Source organism: Micrasema longulum, unplaced genomic scaffold (assembly GCF_059751315.1).
Source record: "Micrasema longulum isolate JH-2025_06_02 unplaced genomic scaffold, ASM5975131v1 h1tg000017l, whole genome shotgun sequence".
Taxonomy (NCBI): Eukaryota; Metazoa; Arthropoda; class Insecta; order Trichoptera; family Brachycentridae; genus Micrasema; species Micrasema longulum.
In genome coordinates, this window is record NW_028277225.1 from 321,410 (window position 1) to 348,600 (window position 27,191).

At 33.7% G+C, this 27,191-nt stretch overlaps 3 protein-coding genes across 5 annotated transcripts in view; 1 reads left to right on the forward strand and 2 right to left on the reverse strand.

Moving 5' to 3' along the window:
* The window catches only part of LOC148285647 (uncharacterized), a 79,334-nt gene extending 72,040 nt beyond the window's left edge, over positions 1-7,294 (reverse strand). For both annotated transcript variants that reach the window (XM_088242561.1, XM_088242567.1), the window contains exons 1-4: positions 7,191-7,294; positions 6,530-6,634; positions 3,562-3,635; positions 648-1,468 (exon numbers count right to left, since the gene is read on the reverse strand). In XM_088242561.1, coding sequence (XP_088098687.1) covers positions 1,118-1,468; positions 3,562-3,633 — 423 coding nt within the window. In that variant the 5' untranslated portion in view covers positions 3,634-3,635; positions 6,530-6,634; positions 7,191-7,294 and the 3' untranslated portion in view covers positions 648-1,117. The remainder of the gene's footprint in view (positions 1-647; positions 1,469-3,561; positions 3,636-6,529; positions 6,635-7,190) is intronic.
* Positions 7,295-7,409: 115 nt separating this feature from the next.
* Syx18 (syntaxin 18) lies at positions 7,410-10,628 on the forward strand. The gene is made up of 2 exons (XM_088242546.1): positions 7,410-8,495; positions 10,289-10,628. The coding sequence occupies exons 1-2, from the start codon at positions 7,689-7,691 to the stop codon at positions 10,475-10,477; spliced, it is 996 nt and encodes a 331-aa protein (XP_088098672.1). The 5' UTR covers positions 7,410-7,688; the 3' UTR covers positions 10,478-10,628.
* A 3,317-nt stretch (positions 10,629-13,945) lies between these two features.
* LOC148285649 (uncharacterized) lies at positions 13,946-24,376 on the reverse strand. 2 transcript variants are annotated; one of them, XM_088242537.1, is made up of 9 exons: positions 23,964-24,376; positions 23,698-23,870; positions 23,469-23,568; positions 19,737-21,882; positions 19,415-19,662; positions 18,318-18,485; positions 16,324-16,502; positions 15,122-15,505; positions 13,946-14,423 (listed from the first exon to the last, which is right to left on the reverse strand). In XM_088242537.1, the coding sequence occupies exons 1-9, from the start codon at positions 24,061-24,063 to the stop codon at positions 14,091-14,093; spliced, it is 3,831 nt and encodes a 1,276-aa protein (XP_088098663.1). In that variant the 5' UTR covers positions 24,064-24,376; the 3' UTR covers positions 13,946-14,090. The 2 variants fall into 2 exon arrangements, with proteins under 2 accessions (XP_088098663.1, XP_088098654.1); XM_088242528.1 differs by having other exon boundaries at positions 16,324-16,505.
* Positions 24,377-27,191: the final 2,815 nt, after the last annotated feature.

The following is a 27,191-nucleotide window of genomic DNA, read 5'->3' on the forward strand; positions in this document are numbered from 1 at the left end:
AAAAAAGGTTAAGACAAGTATTATCGTTAAAACTAAGAAATGAATCTTGTAATATTTTGGGTATGCGAAGCGAATGGCAGCAAAAGAACTGCTAAAAGAATGACAAGATCTAAAAATATACAGCCTGATATTAAAAAAAAAAAAAAAAAACAGGAAAATGGAGACGTCAAAAGTAAACGGCGTGCATGCATAGAATGCCGGAAAATAGAGGTAATGGAGTCCAAATACGGACTGATACTGACAGGAATATAGTATGATTATTCAAACACATTATTTTACTCCATTTCGATTCAATATGTGTGTATGCTTGACTTCCGTTTTACACAGGAATTGCCGATTAAAACTTAAGCGGAGAGGTTTCATATAAAAAATTATGGTATTAAAGATTATTCACTATCAGACAATAAACATACCCATTCATGCACATTTGGCACAACATCATTTTCTTCACTTGAGAAGTTCAAAAACGAATACATAGTATAACTGTTATTCATTATTAAATGAATGTAAAACGGGAGTCTGATGTATGCGCTAGATCATACGAAAACTTAAGGGTCAGCATAGAGTAGACATGTGTAAATGAACAAAGCTGTTAATGAATATGTTCTAAAATAAAAGTATTACACGTAAAATAAAAATAATCCTACCTTAGTTTTTGGTCTGCCTCGTGTTAGCTTCGAAGGTTTTGCATCAGTTTTAGTCTTCCTCGGCACTGCTTCCCCGAGGCACTTTTAGTCTTCTTACGTTCCACGGTCTTAGCTCGTACTGCAGCTGAAGCCTTTCCCTCCTTTAGTTGTCTTTGTCTCGAGTTCCGTTTGTGCGGAGCCTTCGGCGATTGATTGAATTTCGCTTGATTTGCTTTCCGATACTTTGTTGGCGGTACTCGGTCTTAACGCACAGTCACTGTCGCTACTTCCGTCCTTGGAATACACTGTAGCGGTTAGTTTAGGACCGTTCCTAGTCGGCTGAAGCTTTTTCGGGGACTTATCTTTGCGTACGGTTGGTTTCGTTACTGTTTCGGAATCACTATCCGAAGAAGAGTCTGTGTCGGAGCAGGAATCGCTGCAAGAATCACTCGAAGAGCTCGACTCGGAGAGAAGCGATTTCTTTTTATTTTTCATCTTGGCTTTCGTGCCTCTGACAGTTTTTTGAAGTTTTTGATTTTTGAGGGGAGATTTTTCTCCTTCTTGTTTCTCATTGGCTTTTTCGTAGTTCCCTTTCTTGGCGGCTGCCGTGGGAACGGGGTTTTCTTCTTAGGGCTGACTTTAGCTCCAGTCTTAGCATCCCTGGGGATGGCTGCAATCTTGAGACGCAGACCACTCTCTGACGACGTGACACTGAACTGCTGCTGCAGTTTGGGTTTAGCCGGAGACTTCTCCACATCCTTTGACTTGTGACTGGAGGCATGACTACTGTGACTCGAATCTGAATCCGAGTTGCTGGATGAATAGGAGCAACTTTCGGAATTCTAAAAATAAAACAAATAGCAATTAGGAAAATTTAAATTATTAAGAAACAAAATATACTAAACATTGTTTAGGTCACAAGTACATAGATATTCTAAAATAAATATTTATTCGACAATTTAACAAGAATACAATACAAACTATTATATATTCAACTGTAATTACAGCTGGTGCCATTCCATACATGATATATAAATTAGTTAGGGTTGAGTACTAGATAATTACGATTATTGTTTTATATAAGAATATATGGAAGATTTTATTACTAATTTTTCTATCCAAAACAAAAAAGAAAGTTGATTTCCTCAAACTATATTTAAACCTTAAGGATTGATTTTGGAAAAAACAGAAATAGTCCATTTATATTAATTTATTCTGTAACGAAACATGTCAACATTGACTTCTGTTGCCAATGCGCGTATCCGAGTGTACACTAGCGAAAAAACAGTAGGTCTGGCTATCTCTTCTTCTGTCCCCAACACCGGGTCGCTGCTAGTACAGGCAGGAACCTGAGCCAGGGTCACCTTTCTTTTCCCATTTATCCCCTTCCAAAAAGGATACTCCCGTTGTCAGGGAATGGTTGGCGTCAGCTACCCTACGCAACTATCGCCGCCCTCTGTAGGACTCTGTATCGCATTTTGGAGTACCTACTCGCCTAGACCGTCTCAACACCCCGTCTAGGAACTGGCTTACTCAGCGGTCTGTCAGGCAGGTCCAGACAGGGCGAAGATTCCAAACGATTATTTACTGGAGCCGGAGACCAGCGGAGGATGAAGCCGAAAATTAAAAGATTTGATTCGACTTGTTCGTTCACAGAAGTTAGGTTTCACATTGCAACTGATTTGTGCCATGCCGCAGTTGAGTTGAGTAAGGCACAATCACAAAAAACCTCAGAGTAATAATTCTCTACAGAAGCCCTTAAGTTCTACTGCACAGAACAAAAGCGTTCAAATTTTTTGATTTGGTTTACAACAAACGCGCAATGGACGGTTTCGGTTAGCGCTCGCAATTATCAACGCAAGTACCTACGGCCCGTTATATTGCTGTAATCTGTGGCTAACTTTGTGGTCAATAATCATAGAATGGTTTTTCTATACACGGGCGACTCTATTAGGTTATTACTCTAAACAATTTTTTTTTTCTATATTTTACTATTTTTATCTTTTAAGCTGATTTACATACTTCAACTTAGTTTATTACCAGATCCCAGCCAACTCCCAGAGTGTAAACCATTTCTCTTTATTGAGGAGTTGGTCTTGAAGCCTCTTTTAAAACCCTTTTGTACAGTAAAAACGCACCCTAAATTTTACACAAAAATTAATATTTTTAAATTATAAAAACAATTTAATAGAGCTCATTTATTCTGACCCGATTGTGCATGTTGCAAAAGAAGTTGAAAGACCTGAAAGTTATCAGTCCTGAAAAATGGTATTCTCTCCTCTCCCCACGGCGAGGCGTTCCACTGCCTGCGGGGTTTGTTACCTGTGTCCGCGCAGGAAAATAATTGCCAGTCTAAAAATCCCATCTGATCAGTTCAAGTGGAGATCTCGTGTTCAACAGATGGTAAAGAGAGTTTGTATGTAAAATATTTTTTCATAATGTTTAAAAATTATTAATTGCTTCTTTACATTAATATCATTAGGCTGAAGAGACATGGTTGTCCAAAACCAAAGCGAAATTGGATGACGAATAATAAGGTTATTAAAATTTTGTTGCTTTTGAAACTTTAGTACTATTCCTGAGATACCACTCATCTGATCTATCTCAGGATTTCGCCATTCTCTTCAGCATTTTCGTGAGTTACTGAATCGAATGTTAAAAATAAAAAACCTTTAATAAATAATTAACGCTATGTATGTAAATGTATAAAAAAGCTCAATTATACGAATTCAAGGTTGAGGGTGAAATAAAGGAGAGGAAAGGAAAATGTATTCTTACAATAGAATTGACCGATTCGGAATTCACACAATCTTAACTTTCATGATAGATTGTTTGTATGTAAATGCCTTTAGTGACATATCTGACATTGGCATTAAAATATTGCATCGAAGTATACGCATGAACTAAAATTGTGAAAAGATATAAAATATCTTACATCAGAATCAGAGTCGGAGTTGGAGTCTGAGTCTACGCTGGAGCTCTGTGATGGTTGTGGTTCGACACCCATTTCTGAAAAAAAAAACAATTTTTTTTAATACCTTTGAGTGAGCATAGATTTCCAACAATCGATTATAGATATTGAGGGTTCATTATTTTGGAAGACAGTATTAAGCTCTCAAGGACAAAAACAATTTTCAAGACGGGTTCAGGACTAGATTTTCCTTGAGGGGAGGGGTTTGAGTTAGAAATCCTCGATGATTTTTCAATGATCTAATTATTTTATTTTATGTAATTCAAACAGTTTTTCTTTTCATGTTGATGTGGTACCATAGAATTAAGAATAGTCCAGAAGGAGCGTAGAATCATATTTGAATACATCGGACTGTGTCCAATAAGTCCCCTACTATACCTCACTTTCACCGCGCGCATTCGTGACGTCGCCGCGTAATGTTGCTTGATGGGAAAAAAAATAATCGTAACACAAATGTAAGGTAAAAAAAAGCAATCTGTTAATTTCTCTAAAATTTTATTGTGCACGCGGAAACATTGATTGACACAACAGAGTAGATAAGTAAAGTTTCATTTAATAAGAGTAATTGAATTAATGAACTTTGAATTTTACATAAAACTGATATTTTATATCATGTTAAATAATATTTGATGTTTTAAAGATAATGTCGGTCAAATATCCACAATAGAGTTGTTTAATCCGAAATCCAATTTTCATTAGTTCTCTCATTAGATGAGCAAAGTAGGTTAAAAAATTTACTACCCTGGCAACACTAACAAAATGTTCATTTTGTTTCTTCGACAATCTGAGAGATGGAAAAATAATTCAATTTTTAAGTAATGCATTTGTTACATACACATTCATTTGCTAATTACACATGAAATGTGATTGTGTCTTGTTTCTTTAATATCCTAGCAGTATTTCTACACTTTAAAAGGACACAACACGGCATAGTTGAATTCAAACCAGGAGTTGTGTACTGAGCGACGTCTACAAAAAAACTAATGGGTCAAAACGTAAACCTACTCATTTATGAGTAGTTTAGTCGCCTTCTGTTTGATGTGCGTATGCGGTTTCTGGACTATTCTTAATTCTATGTGTGGTACGTTATATTTTAATTATGTTTTGTTGAACTACATATAGCTGAACTTGGTTAAACTATCATCGAAATAGCGAGATCTCGAATGTAATGAGGAAACATTGAATAACATTTTAGTTTATGGTTTTCTCCATACATTTATTCACTTTTACAATGAGTCACTTCTCGGATATACCAAAAGAAAATATTATCAACAGTTGAGCAAAACCTCTTCGATTGTTTAAAAACTTCATTTTTAAAATAATAATCTAAGTGATAAAATCCAAACAGGCAGCTGATCCTTTATGAGTGTCTTAAGTCCCTAATTGGTGTTTTTGCTGACAACATAGAAAAAATATCACACACATGGTTAGAGTTGCGTGTAAAAAATCCAAGCTTTGTGAACTCATTAGGTACTGGCTCACATCACATTGAAATTTACAACTTCTTTTGTAGTTTATGAATGACATCCTTATTTCAGGGTTTTTACAAGGTTTTTCAGTTTTTTATTTTCAATGGTCAATGCATTATAAACATTACAAAATGTTTGATCTGTAAAAAACTAACCCTTGAATTATAAACATGTCTACTAACAAGAGGAAGTCTCTCAATTTGTAAAAAAGTAGCAATTATTTGTGAAACAGTATGTGCCGCAAAAAATCTTGAAAGGTGTAAACAGTTTTCTTTAAGTGTCAACATTGTGGAAAAATAAGAATGTTTATTTATCTGCATTGGAAATTAGGAAAGTGGTATGTTTGGAAGCATTTATTATATATTGTTTTATAGTTTTATTTTTAAATTATCTGTATGATTTATCTGTATATTTATTAGTTTACTTAATGACAATGTGTAATGGCAATTGGATTTTTAAAAAAACCCTCTCTAACATAAGGAATAAGCTTATAATGAGAAAATTGACAGTCCTATCTTCCTCGCAACAACGGAGTTTGATTGTATATATTTCGTTCCAACTCAACACAGGGCTTTAGTCTCCATAGAGTTGCAACTTGTGTCTCAATAAACGTAAAGGAATAATTTATTTGCGAATGTATGAATAAATAAATATAAGATAATATTTATAGGTAGTTAATGGGATTCAGTATCGAAAAATGTTGTTTTTTAAATTTCAAATCTCCCGATGAGCTAAATACTATAATCTAATCAACAATTATTATTTTCTTGATTTGGTGCTATTATATAAAAATTAATTTTAAAAAGGGTCCAATCTTTAGTCACAAACTAGGCTTAACAACTTTTCCGAATTAATTAATTAATTATTGCTTTAGCTTTTATACAAATAAAATATAACTTCCCAACAAAATTCAATCAAATTTATTAAGACAACCTATTTAAGAAAAGCTGGTTCCAAAGACGGAAATACAATTTACTAAAAATACTTTATTTTCAGAAATGTATTGAATAATATTAGTTTATTAACATTGAATTGAATTGAATGAATTGAATCGGGTTGTGGTCCTGTGGCTAGTGTCTCGGACTCACGGACCAAAGGTCCGCGGTTCGAATCCTACTCTACCCCAACTTGATTCCCGAATGCCGATTCAATTAAAAATATGATTCCCATTGTTCCCTTGTGAGCCTAACTACATATTTGAATTTAAATCTATTGTCGAGAGGCATGTGATATTATGCAAAATGTAATTACTCCGTTCAATGAACTTTTCCATTACAATAATCACGAGACTATAGTAATATTTATATAATACATTATTAAAACATGATTCTGATAGGTCTACTTAGTAGAAATAATAGCAATACACGCTTTCCTAGTGAATTTTGGTTTATGCAAGTAAAGAAGACTCATAATACAATCAAGCATGGTAATGATAAAAACGGAATAATATGAAAAGTGCTTACTTATATATCATTGGGTAAAAACATGTTCAATTATACTTCATACACCTTCAATATGCCAAGCACAAGTATAAATGTAGACATTTCCAAAAACATTTGCAATGAAATCTGAAAGACAAAATAAAATCATATTAATAATTTATGAGCGATTAAGATTCAACCCGATATATGTTTCACATACATTAGAATCAACCACATTTTTTATGTAGCTTGCGCAATTATCTAATAACACAAATTATAAGCCGCCGATTTCATAATTTGTAGCGGCAATTTGCCGAACATTTGTAAACAAATATGCGATAACAATAATTTATCTATCAATTTATAACAATGACGTTTACGGTGTCATAAAGACCTGTTTTGTGGTACACTAGGATGAGGAATTTGTTATAACCTACCATGACAATTAAAATTCCCAATTCGTCGATTTAGAAAGCAAAGGTTAAATTACGATATAACAATCAAAGAAAGGTCTGTTAAATACATTTATGCACAAAACAAAAGCGATGAAAGAGGATTTTACAGGCATTGGCGCCAAATAATGCATACGTTTACAACCGTTTTTAAGTAGAAATACAAGTCAGAAAATAAATAAACGAACGAAACTTTACAATATGAAACCACTTTAAAAAATATTTTTAAAAGCATTTAAAAGTGTGTCTACCTGACAAATAAAGGTCCAAATACACAAATTAATGGAATTTCTTTTACATTTTTTAGCCAAAGCATCTAACTAGACTCCATGTTTACAAAAGCTTTACTTAGAGTGTTTTTTAATTGCACACGAGAAGAATTTGTATATCTCTTTTTTTTCGTAATTCAGAGTATAATGAGAGAAAGAGATGAAGTTATTGACAATAGTTACTACAAAGGGAACTGTAGCACAACATAAAATGGCGTCCGGCAGATGTGTTCTTTGGATGTTGCTATTATGTAAAATTGGTGAAAAGTGTTACTCAGGTACTAAAAATTGTGCAATTGTAACATTGTCGTAGTGACAGCGGTGACAGCTGACGTTTGCCTATTACCGATTTGCCCACTGTTGCCCACATTGCGCATTTTGAGTGTCAGTGACAGATGGAATATTAACCACATATTAACAATAAATAATCTTTTTTTTTAGTTAGATTAGTTGAAATTTCGTTGTTAACAGCTTACAGTCATGGATATAACTCCACTTTTTAAAGCTTGTGTTAAAACAGTTCGCACGCGTAACAAGGCTTTTGGGGTTCAAAATGATGGTGATAAAAACAGAATTTTGAGAAATAAGCCGAAAAATGCTTTTATGTCAAAAGCCAAAGATATAACTTCACAAATAACGAGACTACGCGATTTCTTACTAGATAATAGAAATGCTTATTTAAATTTTTCTAATTTTTTAAGAACTGGAAAGCACATGACGGATGCAGAAAGAGACCAAATAGACAATGGTGCCCAAAGAATAATTAATTCTTGCTCTCATGCAATCCAAGAGTTTAAGAAAGACACCCGTATGATTAAAAGTTCTCCGCAGGTGGCGGAATTTATGGAAGTTGTTATAAAGCTAATCGAGTTATATCTTAAAGCTGTTTGTGTGATTCAAGTGGAACAGAAAGCTATAAGGGTTAAAAGAGCTTTGGATATAAGAAAGCTATCGAAACTGGAGGTTGAAGAGAAATCAGAAACGTTCCATATAAGAAGTAAAAGTGATTCATTTGATGATTTGCCTTCAAAAATCAATAAAACATTACTCGACGATGAAGAAAAGGAGCCGAGCTCACAGAACAATTTATTGTCTTCTGAAGTGGCAGCAGAAATGGATTCTTCGATAACTTCCGACCAGTACGCATTATCTCCCGAGGAATTACAAATGTTCGAGTCAGAGAATGCCCAGTTATACAACGAGTTGAATAGTTTATCAGAAGAAGTCAAACAAATAGAAAGTAAGGTTTTGCACATAGCCGAGCTCCAGGAAATATTTACAGAAAAGGTAATTTACCCTTTTATTTATTTGATTTAAATACTATATTTACATTTAAAGACTCACCAAGTCAATTGATATGGCTTGTCGGTAGAGATGTTTTTTCTAACTAACTAACTAACCATCACGCCATTTCCCCGGAGGGGTAGGCAGAGAGGATAGAACGCCACACCACTCTGTCCTGGCACACTTCCTTTGCTTCCTTCACATTCATACATCTTCTCATGCACGCACGTCGATTATTCCGACTTTTCACATGACCACTTTCAAGAATTTGTTGTACTTGATCATGCCATGTCTTTCTCGGCCTTCCTCGACTTCTACAACTAGACACATTCGCATCATAAATCTTTTTAGCCGTTCTTTCATCATTCATTCGCTCCACATGACCGAACCATCGCAAAAGACCTTTCTTAATTTTGTCGATAATGCTTAACTCAGCCTTGCATTCTGCTCTAATTTCGACATTAGGGCACCTATCATACATTGTTTTTCCGCACATTCGCCTGAGGGATCGCATTTCAACAGCATTCAGTCTACTTTCGTCCCTTTTTTTCCAACTCCATGCTTCGCTTCCATACATTAGGGTTGGTACCAGAACTCCATTATGAACTGCTAATTTAGCCTCTTGCGATAGACACTTATTTGCTACGACAGACTTTAAGGCACCATTAACTCTGTTACCGGCACTAACCCTCCTTTCAATATCCTTGTCCATATTTCCATCTCTCGTAAACATACTACCCAGATATACAAATTCTTCGACCTGTTTCAAACTGTCTCCATTTACTACAATCTTACATTCAGTCATAGTTACATTTCTTTCAAAGACCATGACGTTCGACTTTTGCACATTCATTAGCAAATCACTCTCCTTGCACACTTCGTAAACCTTTGTAACCAAGGATTGCAGTTCCTCTTCGCTGTCAGCTAGGAGGACTGCGTCATCGGCGTACAGAAGGCAACTGACAGTTAGATTACTCATTTTCGCTCCCACATCCATACTTTTCAATTCTTTCATACATTTATCCATGTATATGTTGAATAACCACGGTGACATTACACATCCCTGTTTGACTCCTTTAGGGATGTCAAACCAGGAAGTTAATGACCCATTTACCCTTACACACGCTACACTATCTTTGTACAAAGAAGCAATAGCGCGGACAAGGTTGTCACTCACTCCATACTCCGATAGAACCATCCATAATTTTTTCCTATCAACTCGATGTTTTTTCACAAACATTAAATAATAATAAAATTAGAAACGTCAGCATAAAATATAAATGTTTGGTAGTACCATGGTTAAAATAGTTTGGTAACAAATCGAACATACCACATATTATATGATCATCATTCCCTTTCCGCACCTAACGGTGTATAGAGCACTGCATTGGTACACCAGCTGCAGCAAATCTAGATTATTTTTATTACATGAAGGTAAGATGATCAGACTTACGCTTTAGGTGTCAATCCAGGGACTAAGAAATATTCTTGTCTAAAAACATATTTTTTAATAAATATTTCATGTCGGGAATCGAACTTGAGACCTCTTGCACGGGGTAGACAAACGCGCTGACCATTACACCACAAGGCGGATATGCACGCAATGTATGGAACCAAATATTTACAAACATACTACACTGATATACTTTAGTTGTCAAATATTAATGGGCATGCCACTATGTTTTGAACTTGAGAAATATTATTGACCTGCATTTTTTTTTACGCCTCCACTCGTTTGCGAGTGATTTTGAATTGACCTGCATTAGAGAATCATATATTTTTCATTGAAATTTCAGGTTTTACAACAGGATCAAGACATTGATAGAATATCGGGAACAGTTTTGGGTGTTACTGAAAACGTCAAGGATGCTAACGAGCAGATAAGGCAAGCAATACAGAGAAACGCAGGACTGAGAGTTTGGGTTTTATTCTTTCTGTTAGTTATGTCATTCTCTTTACTTTTCCTCGATTGGTATAATGACTGAACTTTTATAGTGACAAAGATGATTTCTGTTTTGAGATTACTGTTTATTCTGGTACTGGTGTCTTATGTTGTTTTGTGTCTACTTAGAAGTATAATGATTATGAAAACTAAAATATCTGAAAATAATATAGTTACTTTTTTAAACAATGCAACTTTATTTTGTTTAACTATTGCAAATGGTATAAAACAGCGGACAGCAATTGGTTTTGGTGGCGGGCCGTATGAATATGTCAATTCTTTTTGGGGGTTACGCGACGACCGTTGACGTCACTCTTGCTCATGAGAGCCGAATAAAACGGGTTTAAAACCGATGTGTTTATTTTAAGCATGCATATTATGCAATTAAAGAATTACTGTGATGAAATAATGCAATTTGAAAAAATAGAAAACATGCACACTAAAACACTCGTTATTCTAAACATTGTAATTTACGAAAAAATAAATCGTTGATTGACGGCTGGGCTGCATGTACTACTATGGTCTGTTCAGGAACTAAACTGCAATCTGCGGGGCCAAAAGGCCCTCGCACTTCGCAAGCCGGACCTGGCCTGCGGGCCGTTAATTGTCAGTTGGTGGTATAGAGTTTACGGAATATGGTGACGTAGACCAATAATCATTAGTAACTAAACCTAAAACCCAAGTTGCTTCTTTTTCATATGCATGCTCCCGCTGTCCCGGAAAGCCGTTGATATGGATATTTCAACTTTATTCGATGGAACTAAGGGACGCGAGATTGACATGGGAGAAGGCGAACGATGGTTAGTGATAGGGTCTCCTGGAAGCGTCTGGTGATGTCCACTTAGGAGCAGATGTGGAAAAAGAAGAAGAAACATATTTGATGGATGAAAATGAAAATTAATTAGGGAAAATAAAACAATATTTATTTAAATTACTTTATTTAGAATTTCTATGCACGATGTATTTCACACAATACAAACACTTAACATTTTCCATCATCTGTCAATATTGAAATACTATTAACATTGTAAGTACAAAGCAAACCATGCGGTTAAACATTTTGGGAGTGACAAAAAGAAATACATTGTACAAATCACTCATACATAATTCCCAATAACTCATTTAATAATATTTGGATGTCCGAATGATTCGAATTTCTTCTACAGAACATAAATGGTAGTTCATAATCAAAATACAAAAAAAAAACAAACCATAAACTTGCAATTATATTAAAAAAATGTACCCACAACTAAAATAGAAATTGGAAGAATGAAGAAATAAAAAAAATTCATGTATTTAATTCTAATTACCAGTGCTATGGTAGATAATACATTGCAGAGATTGAAAAAATAATATAAAAAACAATTTATGTTAGACCTGTCGCTTTGTCAATCTTTCAATAATGTAACATTGCAAAAAGTATGTAGTGTATTGGTCACAACCAGAGTAACAGTTTAATGCTTATTTTTCAAAATTTAATATTTACTTGTCCTTATTACAAAAATGTGCAATGTTTTGTTAACGGCGTCAATGTTTAAAAATGAATTTATTCTTACTTTCTTGAGACTAGGCAAGCACTTTAATTATTTTTACCCTTTTTTCATCAGAGGAATACAAAACTACATTCATCGATATTAGGTCAAATAAAATAAGAAAACAGGCGTAACAATCTCCGGTGACAACTGTCACCAAGCAGTGGCAATGCGAGGGATGTGCGATGATCACCGTTCAATTTAAGGTTGTTGTTCAATTTAACTTGTTTGTAAAAATTAATCAAATTTCCAATCAATCATTTCTAGGAATGAAAATAAGATTCACAAGTAATGTTTTATTATTGTTTTTAAATTAGATTGATATTATATGGTAAAAGACAATATTTTAATATTTGTATTTAAAATTCATGGTTTGGAAAAAATAAAATGCATAATACAAAAAAATGCCCTGATATTATAGTAATTAGAGCATAAAAATAACATTGAATTTTTTAAATGTAATCTAAACGAAAATTTATTTCATGCAGTTTAAGAGTAATGTAAATAAGTTTTGTGGAGTAACAAATCCTAATTGAAATTCTAGCTAACTCAGATAATTTTCAAAAAAACATGCTTATGAACAGAGGGGGTTCCCTTAGTATGTGCATAAGTGCAGCGCACTGCCAAGTATAAATGTGTAAATAAATCAGTAATTTATAATAAAAATAAGTAATGCAAAGAAACAGGGATTCGTTGTAACATTATACTCATAGAACATTATATTCAATACCAGCAAAAAGATCTAGCGGGATCGACTCAAGCGGATGATTTTATCATCCTGTCTACGCATGCGCAATCGTCACCGTGCATATTCTGTTTTGCACAATCTTTTACCCGGAATTTGTATGAAAAATACCATACCCGCTAAAACCGTTATTTGAGTGAGATAGACTACACTTCATACGGCGAATCAGGCGTCAGAGGGAGAAGAAAATATACATACTCTGGACATTGCCAACGCAAACGCGGATTTGAAGTATGAAGTTTGTTTGTAACGTCACTTGGAAAATGCATAATGGTAAGTCTAAGTTAGTACGAATTTAGTTGACTTAGTTACGTAAAAGCGTATAAAACAGCATGCCAACATTGCAAACAAAAACAATGGCATATTTAGCATTCCTGGTTCTGATGCGCAGGCTGTCATATTATTTTCAACAATATTTTGAGTTTGTCCAAATTTTTTTAGACAAGGACTGGATTCAACTCCCCGGGGAGCTGTTAATATTAACGTATTACAACAGAGATGAAGAAAATTTAAGGAAGGAATATAGATGTTCGAATATGGGCAGAATGGTGAATGTTCCAGTGTGTAAAGTGGCAACTTAAACCAGCCATTGACAGGTCATAAGCCCTGTAGATGCCTAGACTTCTATATAACCTTCTCTTAAATGATCTTCATCTCTGTTGTAATATGTCAATATTATTTTCATTCGTTTACCATGTCAGACTATTATGTAATATAATTAAACTTAATATATAAGCTGACAAAATGTAAATAAAAGGCATTGCCAAAGTTTTTGGTCAGGAGACGCCAGTGTTATGAACAAACCACACATACACGACATACATCAAAATTAAAAACTGTCACCACATTTGAGGTTTTCAATTTGGAATATATAAAACATATTCACAGTAATATTATGATTTATTAGTCAATAGTATATAACCTTTTTTTAAACTGGGAACATGCTATTATTATACATAATATATTAAGGGCCATTCTCACTTTTCCGCAAGACTAGTTCAAGATCTTTTTTTTTAAAAAGATGAATGAATGAAAAATTTATATGTTATTCAAATACTTAACATAAAATATAATCTTTAAAATATTTACACATAATATTCATCTAAGTACCAAAGTGAATCATGCAATATAAAAATATGTACTTATTATAAAGATTTTTGAAAATGTGTGCCAGAACAAAAATTAACATTCATCAACCTTTGATTTTGTTGATATTATTGACACTGGAAATGAAATTGACACTAATTTGAACTATTTGTTTTATCAAAAATTTCTATTGTAATTGTTTGCTTTTGTTCGGACTCATATCTCACTAGTTACACATCATTTAACACTTATAAACTAATATAAATATATAAAAGAATGATTGTCATTCAATCTCAGTCCGCTTCGTTATATGCAAAGTTGTACTTTTGACTACCTTGGAAACTGAGGAGTTTTCCTTCGATCAGACATTGTACAACCCAAGAGGTAGAGACTAGAGGAATGCTTTCGAGGCTAGCTTTGTTCTGTATTTCGTGAGGACAGTCGCACTCCGTTACTACAGCCACTCCATTACCCAGTTCCATGTTCTCTTCAGTCAGTATTCGCGTGTTAGCTCCGGCGAGACTGCACACTCTCTCCCAGAACTTGGTGAAGTTGTCATTATCGCTGCACAATAAGATCAGTTTATCCTTGAAAGGAGTTGCGCTCCCGCGTTCGAACGACGATATCTGTAACAAATAATGGTGAAAGTGTACCAAATTGCTTTACATTTAACTCTTAAAAGACTGTTAAAAAATCGCTTAGCAAACAGTGCTGTAAAATCGTTTTACATTAAGCAGAAGACGAGATATTTTAAAATACAAAATTACATTTATATGTATAGTTTAATAATCTATTTTCCATAATTTATAAAATTAATCATACGATTGAGGCCTGTTAAAGCAAAATATGACTTTGTTAGTAAAAAAATAAGAGATATTTCAAGTTATGTATTCTATGTAGACTCATGTGACATCATAGCCACACAAGTGTTAATTAACTCATTCAGATAGAATACATGTTTTTATTGAAGAGAAATATGGAACCCCAGGCATTTACACACTCTGTAACATTAACCATTTTGCCTCTGTTTTCACATTAATATTTCTTCAATATTATGATCTTTCTTATATTATTTTTTACATTGGTGGATTATTCATACACTCCATAAATTATTTATTAAATTAAAACTGATGTTTTTGGTTAGATTTATATTTTTATTAATAGTAAACGGCTGTCACAAAAAATAAAAAATAGTAGCAGAAACAATACCTATATGTTTATTGTTTTTGAAAATGCCTACTACCATCTACCATCTACACTTCTATACTCCATTTTCTAATAATTTCATGGTTTTTGTAAGGATACCGGTTTATCTAATCTATACCTTCCATCTGATGTAGCGATTTCTCTCGAATGACCATCCGGTGGGAAGCGTAAACTCACTCTGGTCCATGAGTTTATTTTTCAGGCAGCTATTGATGACCCACAGGTAGGAGAGTGCTTTAATATTGGCTCCCAAGCACTGGATATACTTGGCTGTAAGACACGGTCGGGGAACGATGAGCTTGCAGACGCCGTATTTGCTCTTGGGAATGTCTTCAAAGTGGCTATAAACCGTGCCACCCGCCCTCTCTAGCTGCTCTTTGAGCCTTTCCTTCTGGAAGGGAATGTTGACGAGCATGTTGTCTTCATCCTTTTCTGTACTGGGAGAAGATTCCGTGCACTGTTCGCTGTCACTCCAGTTTTTAGGGGAAGCTTGTTTATTTTCCTACAAATACAATTAGAATATAAACTCCAGGCTAAAACTGGTAGTCCGGGTCATGGGAGGCAATCACAGGGTGGGATTAAAGTAATATTCTCTCGAGTATATCCCTTTTTAAAATTAATTTAACAATGCGTAATAATAATAAAATTATGCTATTTGTTGTCGGAATGCCCTACATCTCATACTTACTTGGCGTGTAATATATGGTAGTGATAGTGAATAATCTTTGTTACAATTTTTTTAAAGTATTTTCATGTAATGATATATTTAAGAAAAATATTAAGGTACAATAAAAAATAATAAACAATTTTTTTATTGCTATCGCGAATCGACTTTTATATGAGGAAGCAGCGTTCTTTTTTTTTAGTAATCTTTTTTTACACTGTACTGCGTAGAACATATCCCCCGTGTAAAAAGAGGTTCTAGTGTACTTTTACAAAATTTAAGACAATATATTAACATCATCATTATACAAGAGAGGGTATCGCAAAGGAAATGGAAGTCTAGGGATTTACAGGGCTTATCCCCTTTATATCGTTTTGAATGTACAAATATACAATTTTTTAAAATTGTTTTTAATATTAGTGCATTATTAATTTGATTTTAACAGCTTAGTTGTATTCGTCGGTCCATGTATTTTATCTCCAACAGTTCTTAAAATACTTTTTATAAAATTTGCGCATTCAAAATTAGACAAATTTTATTATTACGCAAGTTAGCATTTACACCTATATACTTTCTTAAATCATTCGTAATATTACCTTTCACCCAAACCTACGTAAGGACTTTAAGAATGAGAAACAAAAATATTTTCGACATACCCGAGATCTCGGCAGGTCGGTACAAGTTAGTAGGAAGTGAAGGCCACTAAAAAATATGCTTCCTTCCGGTGGAATGGGTCCCAACTTCATCACCGTATCATGGTCACACTCAAATTTGGTCACTTTGGAACTCCTTTTCCCAATCATCTGTTTGGAGGCGCCCTTTATTGGCAGGTCCACTGCTGAAATTACACGAATACTGCTTTAAATTAGGAACCTACCTCAGGCCTTTATTGATTTAGTAAGTAGATTTTCACTACAATATTTCATCATCCCTAGACTCATTATAGATAGACATCTTGCCTTTATGTACACACAAGGCTGCGATTGGAGTATTAATCCAGCGCCTTGTGTACCATTGGGTGCAGATAAAGTAATGTCGATTGTTCAATATTAAAATCAAATTGGAACCTACTTAGGTGCTTGAGTGAGAAGAATGATTTAACACATTAGGATCTACTAATATGGACATAATATCATAACTTTCTTATTTTTTGAAAATATTTCACTACTGATCGGATCGTATGTGATAGTTTGAAGTAAATCTTATCTAACATACCAGCCTCGTGGTGTACTGATCAGAATGTTTGCCTACACGCAAGAGGTCTGGGGTTCGATTCCCGGCATGGTTGACATGAAATATTAATTTAAAAAGGTATTTTAACACTATGATATTTTATAGTCCCTGGACTGGCTCCTGAAGCGTAAGACTGATCATCTTACCTTTATGTAATAAAAAAATATCAAGATAAGCTGCGATTGGTGTACTAATGCATCATTAGGTGCGGAAAGGGGAATGACAATGATGAACATACTGGGACACTTTTGTTGCTGACTGTTTTTTATAGGGACACAATACCTCCTACAATATAATTACATACTTCAGTTTCACATAGGCTATAGCCGTCTTTTCACTACCAATGTTATTTGGCCTCATGGACAGCTATAAGCTGGCATAATCGCGAACGTGTTCAATGTGTTCTTGTCGTTTAAAAAGTAAACCTTTTGCATTTTTAACCGTGCTCCCCTGGAGTTGTGATAAAATGCGATCCATCGCTTAGTTAGCTCCGCAACTGATTAAGTGTTTTTAAAAGGTTTATAGTAGAAATTCTCACCTAACCAGGGCCCATATTACAATGCGAAGTTAACAGAGTTATTTTTGAAAAAATAAATTATTTTTATTTATTTGGATAACCAACAGCTATAATTATCTTATATATAACAAATAACAAATAAGCCAATTACAGGTTTTTACAAGTAGCATCACAGTGAGTTAAAAGATATTTTCGAACATAAAATGAATAGTAATTTATGTACATCCAAGAGAAAAGAAAAAATACTACGAATTAGTTCAAAAGCAAACGCCATACGTCATTAAGATTATTTGCAAATAAATCTATGTTTAATGATTTATTTATTACATTAAAATTATTAAAAGTTCGCCATAAATATGAATTTTGCCTATAATTAGATGAAACAAGAGGTATGTGAAGATTATCTTCAATTGTCTATAAAGTAAAACCGAATATTTGTATGAAAAATTAAATACTCCTGCAAATTTATTTTTGAAACATTAAATACTCATATAAATTTATTTTTGAAACATGTTCATTTACAAGTTACCAATAATATGTACAGAATCTAGAAATGTCTTTACAGTTGAACTGAATGCTTAAGGCTGTAATCTAATAAAAAGTGAGAAAATCATAAGATTTCGCCATTTTAAAATGCGCTTCTCATTTTCTTATTTAACAAGTATTTATGATAAAAAAAATAAACTTAAAAGTTTTACATTACTAAAACATATAATCCTTTTTCCGGCAGACTACGTCTCTTGAAATTTAAACTAAACTATATTCTGTAGAAGTTTTTCAGCATAACATTTTTTGGTGGCATTTTGAAATTATCTGATAGTTGAATTGGATAGAAAATATTTTTTTAGGAAATTTCATATTAAATATTGAATTCAAATCTTTGATTGAGTCGTTGGTTACCTCTGATCCCGTGTATCTTGCGCGGAGTCTTCTGTACCTCGGGCTGTACCCCGGCCACCTCTTCTAGGGCTCCACTGGAGGCTCTGCTGTCCCCCCCCTCGCTGCTCTCACTTTCCTGTCTCCGCTTCGGAGTGCCACCTACCCTGCGGCTACCTCGCCCCCGCCCACCTGTGGAATGAAAACACCTACAAATAAATATATATATATAACTGCACAGAACAGGAAGTTTATCATATTATAATTAATTAAAATAGAATAATTTATATAAGGAATTACTATACATTTACATGAAAATTAAAAACACCTTTACTATGTAGTTTGTAAACTGAGGTCTCGATTTCGATAGGAAGTTAAAAGACTTATCTCAAATTGTCTATAAATAAAAATTGAATTTTCTGTACGAAAATGCGTATACAATTTGCATACATACAAATTTAAAGTATGTTCATCGGGAAGCCATAATTGAATACATTTTTAATAAAATAATCATACAAATATGCACAATTTCAAAGAGAAAATTTGATTTTACTTTACTAAGTTGAAAATAGCTTTGTCAACTTACAATTATAATCGGGGCCCAGGTATGTAATATTTGCTTATGTATTTGTTATTTTGAAAAGTCGGAATAATTAGCGTGCGTGCATAAGATTATGAATGTAGAAGAAGCGAGGTCAGTATGCAAAAAGGTGTGGCGTTATATCTTAATAGCATATTGACATAAAATATGTACTCGGTTTGAATCAACATGTAAATTCTAAAAAATCTTTTGTAAACAACGAATCTTGTATAAATAAATAGAAAATAAAATTAACCCTTTATTAAAGCCTAAAAAATAAATTATTTTTGCAATGTGGAGCCACAAGACTTTTAAAACAGATTAGGATAAGTGGGTGAATTGGGTTTAATCTATCAACAAAAAACATTTCTTAAGACAGTGAAAAATTAAGCTGTGAAATTTTCATGACAAAAGTTTGAAATCTTTAGAGACTAGCCTAATTTTTATATGCCCCTAAGCTTATTTTCTATATTTAAAAGTCAGTGAAAAAAAACACTATGCATTATTTAAAACAGTCTTCTATGATAAACAGTTAACGGACCCAATGATGTTGAAGCTTTAGGACTTGATGGAGAAGATGTGACTCCTTTGGGTGTGTTTCCTTTGTCCCGCAATCTGGCGCTGCGAGGACCTTGGATTATGTTGTCCAGGTCCAGCTCTCGGTTCACTCTTCTCCTTGGAGTTCCCGGAGCCGAGTGAGGGGATTTGGGAGGGTTTGACTCCTTGAAGGACTTAGCTTGATCCTCTGTGAGGTATATTTCCGAGGCAGCTACTAGCACCATATTGTTTCTGAAATAAATAGAAAATTTATAAATTCCGATTTTTAATAGCTGATTAAATCGACGCAATGAAAAAGTACTCACCCATCAGTGGTGCATTTATAAGAAATATTTCCCGCTTCTGTTTTGTCTACAGCCATGACCAAGCTGGGCTCGTAGTTTTGCTGGTTGTCGACCATCGCATAAATTGACTGTCCTACTAAAGGAAGCTCCGTCATATTACCGAAGATAATAAAGTCATCCAAAAGAGTTTTAGAATGACCGTCGTCAAACTGAATTAAGTACTTATTGCTGTCTAACACCTGTTTTACTTTGCCGGAATAATATCTCTTATCTACCCACTTGGCTAGAACTAGATTGCCTTCAGAATATTGGGCTTCATCAGGTACGAGAACGGGGACATTGCTGTCAGTGGAACCGGTACTGACTGCCGGGGAAGATGACTTCAATTTTCTGATCCGAGGTATTGTTTTCGGAGAGCTTCCATTTTCCTCGGAATTAATATGTTTCTCCATTCTAAAAGGGGTAAGGGACGATTGACATTTATCAGGATCTGTAGGAATCATTTCGGGAGAATTAATCCCTTCGAATTCGTTCGGCTCTTCGTTGGTAATTGAAAGATCGGATTTTTTTATTTTTCCCGACAGCACTCGCTTTGTTTTAGTTTGAACTTTCTTTTTGGAACTTTTAGGGGTTGTACGATTGCAATCATTTTCAGTTTTTTCGGGGCTCTTCTTATTAATCTCGCGAGAAATATTATTAGAACAACTAATTTCCGTAGGAGACTGCGCATCATCATCTCCGTAAACTTCGTCGAGGCAAGTAATGATTTCATTTACTTTCTGCTTGAGAGTTTGTAGTCCTTTGACCGAAGTCGGGTGAGTGTGAAAGGATAACGTTTTTCTGGGAAGTTGAGGGATAACGAAGGCACCGTCACTGGTGCGAGAGGAGGAAGATGAGCTGGTGATGGACGTGAAGGAGGAACGCGGGTGCGGAGGGAGCTGCAGCAGTCCTCCACTTGTCACGCTCGAGGGAGAGGTACTCTTGGACACGTCGCCTCCGTATGGGTCTATAGTCAGCCTTCTAGACACCCTTTGATATTCCTTGAGGGTATGGTTCCCTAGTGCGCTATCTGTTTTCACAATAAACATGGACAGAAAGTCGTTGTTGTCGTCCATACACATCTGTACATTGAAGCTGGGTACGTTAGAATGTCCGCCATTAGAATAGTGAGATCCGTTGGAGTGGCCGTTATTCAAAGACGAGTTAGACGAGTTGTTCCGGATACTGAGGTCTGATTTGGAATTATTTGACAATTTAGAAAGACCGTCAGGCGGTTTGTTATAATCGACAAATGGCGGAGTATTGTCACCTTCGCTGTCACTGATGTGAAAGGATTTTTTTAAGAGAGATCCTTCAGTAAAGGGTCCATTTTCCGGAGTAGAAGAGGAATATCCATTTGAAAGGTAAGGTTTTGACTTGAGATTTAAATTGGTAGGTAGATCGATATTATAAGGTGAATCTAGTTCTACAGATGCGGTGCTATCTTGATCGGTAGTTCCGCCCGAAGAGGATAGTTTTTGAACATTACCATTTGATAGTTCCCCCGAACTCTGGTTGCTTTCACTTAAGAAACCATCTTCGTTACTACTTTTACATTTAGAATCTTCAGATAAATGGATAATTTCCCTACTTTGCAGCTCTTCATCCTTTGAACTGTCTATTTCATAAGTTGAGGGGGATAAATATAACTTGATACTTTGAGAATCACCTCCGCCGAAACTACGAGATTCTCCAGAGTGACTTTGTTCTTTAACTATTGTTACGGGACTTGAGATTTCAGATTGCACTGTTTTTCGTTTATCGAAAGTGGTATCTGTTTCGAGTATTTTTGCCATTTTCTTGAAGTCCGAGGGAGAAAATCTGGAATTAAGTTTTTTGGGTCCGATCCTTTCGATGTCAGAGCTTAGAGATCTTTTAAGCCTTCGTGCGGGTTTAGGAGATAGTTCATTGCAGCAAATATCGCAGCTCCCACTCCTTTTTTTTCTCGGAGAATGAGGGGTGGATCGGGAAGTAACGTTTCCTCGATCCATAATGAGGGGTGTCATTTCTAGGGAAGTAGATGATCCAACATCAATGTTATCTGTTGACAGACAGCTCTTTTTGGACGGTGTCGGAGAGTGGTCTGAAGATTTTCTGCGATTACTCGGTACTTGAACCATCTTATTTTCTACAAAATAAATTGAAAAAAAAACTTTAATAAAATGTTCTTTTTAAACGATAGCTTAGTAAAAGAACAAATACTATGATGGCTATTTTTTACATAAAATTTAAAATAAATGTTTTAATAGTTAGTAGTAAAAGAATAAATTTTATAGGCTGGAGTTATTTTTTATGGATTATATAATTAGATATTAACATATAATAGAAGATTTAAAATTGTTTTATATTTAAGTTATGTGTCTCCTTTGCTAATTTTTATCAAGATAATTAAAAATAAACAATGTCCTCTTTCAAATATATTATACAGTAAAGAAATAAATTTGTATTGTGTTTTTAAACACCGTTCGCCTACAATTCTTAGCTGTTACTTATGTTTATCTCAAAGTACCTTCCATATATGTTTTAAAAATATTCTAGATGAAGCAAGATAGATTGAGTAAGAACTGAAGCTACGAATAACTATGGCGAGACATATGAACAGAAAAGGAAGATGGTTAAAGCACAATATTATAAAATAAAATAAACATGATACTTTATACCATCTGGTTTGGAGTAAGGAATGTGCAGTTTATATAAATAGAATCGAATCAGAGAAAAGAAAAATAGATTTTTCAAGTGAAAAGGGGTTTCAAAAATATTTTCTATATAAATGTTTAAAGTGTTTTAGCTCATTGCGAAGAACTAGAAGTATTATTGTGCTTGTATAAACCATGTATGCTGATGCTATATGGTAACTGAAGAAATAACAAATTATGAAGTAATGTTTTCGAGATACACGACTGTCAGATGTGATTTGTGAAGTCGGCATACAGGAGGCGTAATTATCGTAATCCAAAGAAAAAAATATTTCAAGATAATTTCAAATGAGGTTCTGCAAGAAACAAAACTCACGATGCTCGTTATACAAGTTAAGAATAAATTTATAACAGAAACATAACATGCAGTAGTGATCCAAATCAAGACTTTAATTTTTGTTGGATTTCTTCAAAGATTGGTGTCAAAAATCAAAATAACACCAAAGAAAAAATAAGCATGGATCATCAAAAAGAAAATAAGAATAATGAATCGAATAATAATATGCGAATTCATGATACTGAATATCGTTTTGTGATGAAAGTAATTGACAATATCATGCCTTATAAAAAAATTATATTTAATCAAACTGACCAATAATGGTAAAAAAACAACCATGTGTGAACTTCTAAAACATGGAGATGACGCATACAAAGCTAGTTAAAGAATTCAATCAAACGAAGAATGAAAAATACGAAAAAAATAAACATAACGCGTCTGAATCTATTAACTTGTAATATACTAACTGAAACTATTTTTATTTTTATTGACTATAATGTAAGTTATAACTAGCTGTTTAAGTTTTTTTTTTACAACTATCTAAATAAATATATTACATTAACATATTGAATACATAATTTTCATAAGTTGAAAACATTCAAAAGTAAAATTTTATTTCCAGTAATTCTACAAAAGAATTATTAACAATGTTTTTCTTGCGAAATACAGAATCATTCTCGTCATCATATTAATGTTTTTATTATGAAATTTCATTTAAAAAAATATGGATTTTTTTATTACCCGATGATTCAGAAATAGTGATAGCTGAATTCTTCTCATTTGTAGAATCTGATTCGGTTTCCAAAATGACTAGTGAAACAGGTTTACACACAACTTCCACCTGAAAAAAAGGTTTCGGTGTCACAAAACTGTAGCAAGTACAAAGCCTTTCTTGACAAGGGGTGTATTTTTAAAACTTTTACAATTTATCAATTAATCAGCAGTCACAAATTTAATAGTTTCATCTTACTTCGTTAGATGTTGACAAAACATCGGTGGATACTGAATGTTGACTGTCGGGAAGTTCATATTCAGTATCCTGAGAAAATATTGATTGACTACATGCTTCCCTCTGCTGCATAATTCCATCCAGATCAGTCCTTTGGCTCATAACCTCACAATAAGTGTCTTGGCTCTCGTTTACTGAAATTAACACAAACATTGAGAAATGTAACAAGAAACAATATAAAAATATTATCAGAACGCAAAAGTATTCAGAAAAGGGAGTGTATTTACTTTCCGCCGGAAAGGTTTGCGAATTTGCAAAATTGCCATCGGATGACACCGGAAGGTTTTCACTGTTCAAATCGAAATCAAAATCATCATTAGAGTCCATTTTCAACGGAAACCGTTTTCCCGAATTAAGAACTAGACGGACGATGTAAAATTGAAGAGCAAATCATAAAAATAATAAACAAAACACGTTTTGGCGGCTACTCATTCATAGGTAAAAATGATTGAAAATAATAATTGACGTACACAATACGCAAGGAAACGTTATGTGGTTGAGATAGTAACATGTAAGGTTAAAAACGTCACGCCAAATTCAAAAGATCAACAGTTAACACGCTAAAATGTAAAACACAAACGATTCCGAAACCGGGAAACCGCCATGTTTGACATAAGCAGGCACTATATTTTTTATCTTTGATTTACGTTTTATGTTGCAAAGAACATATCAGTGTTGCTATATTTAATACACATCAAAAGCGTGACGGCTTAAATAACGAATTTTCGATTAATATTTTTCTTTTGGAAAATCAAGACTTATTAAAATTACTGCATACACAACGAAAAATAAGCAGTTTTCACACGTTTTAATTGAAATGTATGCGTTCTTATGATTTAACAAAATAAAATTAAAATTAAGTTGTGAGTTTGAACTTTGGACCACTGCACAACGGTTCCCCCATATGACAAAAATAAATAATAAAAATCGTATAATTTTAAGGATTTTGTTTTCATTTTCATTTCAACACCTTTTATATGTTTGAATTTTTCAAAACTATAAATGATATGTTTTTTTTAAATGTATCTATTCTTATTACTTCCTCTGAAGTAAGCGCGTCAAATAAAGCAACCCGTATTTTCAATGGGTTCACTCGCGCATTATGTTAATTTGACATCGATTCTCTGAAAGTGTTTTTTTCAATGGAATTCTAAAAAACAAGGGACGCGAATAATTTATAATAAATGAAAATGTATATTAGACGGTTTATATAGTAACAACATAACTTTAACGAAATCATTATTTCATATTTTATTTTTATTACTGGTAATTTCATTTTGATTTATTTTTTTACGTCCTTCTGCAATTATAATCGCGGCTCTGGGCCCCGATTACCGTAGAAAGTTATAAGTGGTATCTTAGACCGTATATAAAGTAAAATCTCAATTAAGTTGTTGCATAATTTTTAGGATTATTTTTTTTTTACAAATCTTGGGTAAAAGGGAATGTATGTTTGAAAAAAATATATATTAAGCCAAATATACAGGGTGTTCTTTAAACCCTGTCACATCCGAAACCACGATGATCAGTATGAGCAAGATGACATATTGGCACCTTAAAATATTTTTTTAGAACGAAGAAAATTTAAATAAATAAAAAATCAAAAAAAGCGAATGGTTGCTTACTTCTGCAGGGGTGAAACGAGAAGGGGGAAGGGGGGAGTCTGATATGATGAACTCAGGTAGACGTAGTATATACTGAAGGCCTTTGACACTGTTACGCATAGTATATTACTCAATAAATTATGGAATTTGGGTATCCACGGTAATCTGCATAGGTGGTTGACGTCTTACCTTAATAATATACTACAATCAGTAGTCGTAAACGGGGTTAGTTCTGATGTTGTAAATGTACCCTCAGGCGTTCCACGAGGATCGCATTTGGGGCCATCACTATTTATAATTTTTATTAATGACATTAGTAAGTGCTTTAAATTTGCAATTTTTTTACTTTTTGCTAATGACATGAAAATATATTTAAAAAAAAAATCTAATTTAGACTGTGTCAAACTCCAAGAAGATCTCGATAGATTAAATTTATATTGTAAACAAAACTTACTAAAATTGAATATTAAAAAATTCTCTGAGCTCACATTTGCAAGGAACAACGTTAAAATCATCCATAATTATTGCCTTGACTATCAAGTACTTACTAAAGTTAATGAGTCGCGGGATCTCGGGGTTCTACTTGACAATAAGTTAACGTTTGAGGCACATGTCAACTCAATTGTGAAAAAATCATACCAAATGTTAGGTTTCCTTTTCCGTATAGGGAGAGAATTCAATCATGTGCGCACTCTTAGAACTCTTTACTTTACATATGTTCAAAGTCAATTAGAATTCGCATCTCTCGCTTGGAGCCCTCAATACGAAACATACATTAACCGAATTGAATCTATACAATCAAAATTTTTATCGTATTGCAATTTAGACGGTTGACTCAGAATACAGGTCCAGATGAATCTACAAACTTACCTAAACTCCAAACTCTCCAAACTCGAAGGAACATGGCTGACGCCATTTTTATGTATAAAACTTTGAATAACATGATAGATTGCCCTAAGATTCTATCACTTATTAATTTTAGAGTCCCAGTAACGCAGGCCAGAAACCAATCTCTATTTAAAATTTCTAAATGTTCCACTAAATCTTTTCAAAATTCATTTGTAAATAGAACCTGCAATATGTGTAATTAGAAATTAAATTGTATTGATATTAATAACATATCTTTAACAGTGAAATTTCCAAAAATAATTCAAGTTATGATGTTGCGCCTTGAATCCGCAGCCTATATTATGCAGGTTATGTGCAGTTCTGTATGTAGGCACATAATAAATGTACACTGCATGGTCATCTATATTTGTATTATATATTATAATGTGCAACTGTGTGACCAATATTCAAAAGTTGATATATTTTGAGTAATATGTATTACATTTACATTTCTAGTAATATTATAAGTTTTGTATAATTAGTTATTTTATGTAATGTATAATTTTTATGTGACATCATTTACAACAACAATATTATGTGGAAGACTCTAATTGGACTTTATGATATGTATTTATGGTATAATTGAATCTTATAAATTTATAAATGTCTGTTGGCTTTCCAATGAAATAAAATAAAAATAAATAAAGAGTTATTCCTAATGATATTAATGGATCTTACTAAATTATTTCGCCGGATAAGAGACAGAGGACGATCTAAAAAAACATTATGAACAGTCTCTCAAACGGACTCAACAGATAATCCATGGTAATATGTACGAGTAGGTATATTATATACCTACCACTGTTCATTGGTCCATAGGTCTACGATAATAGAACGTGCATTACTACCAATCGGTATATTTCAAAAGAGGACGCAGAAGCTAGAAATAAATACGTAAAATTGTTTCGGCTTTGCCTTACTCGGGAAATGTTTCAAATATGGACTTATTACAAATATGACAGG

Coding starts and splice junctions, on each gene's coding strand:
- Syx18 (XM_088242546.1), top strand. CDS start 7,689: ATGGATATAACTCCACTTTTTAAAGCTTGTGTTAAAACAGTTCGCACG. Junction 8,496..10,288: donor AGGAAATATTTACAGAAAAG/GTAATTTACCCT, acceptor TTGAAATTTCAG/GTTTTACAACAGGATCAAGA.
- LOC148285649 (XM_088242528.1), bottom strand. CDS start 24,063: ATGGACTCTAATGATGATTTTGATTTCGATTTGAACAGTGAAAACCTT. Junction 16,506..18,317: donor CAAGATACACGGGATCAGAG/GTAACCAACGAC, acceptor GTGTAATTTCAG/CAGTGGACCTGCCAATAAAG. Junction 15,506..16,323: donor CCGACCTGCCGAGATCTCGG/GTATGTCGAAAA, acceptor TTGTATTTGTAG/GAAAATAAACAAGCTTCCCC.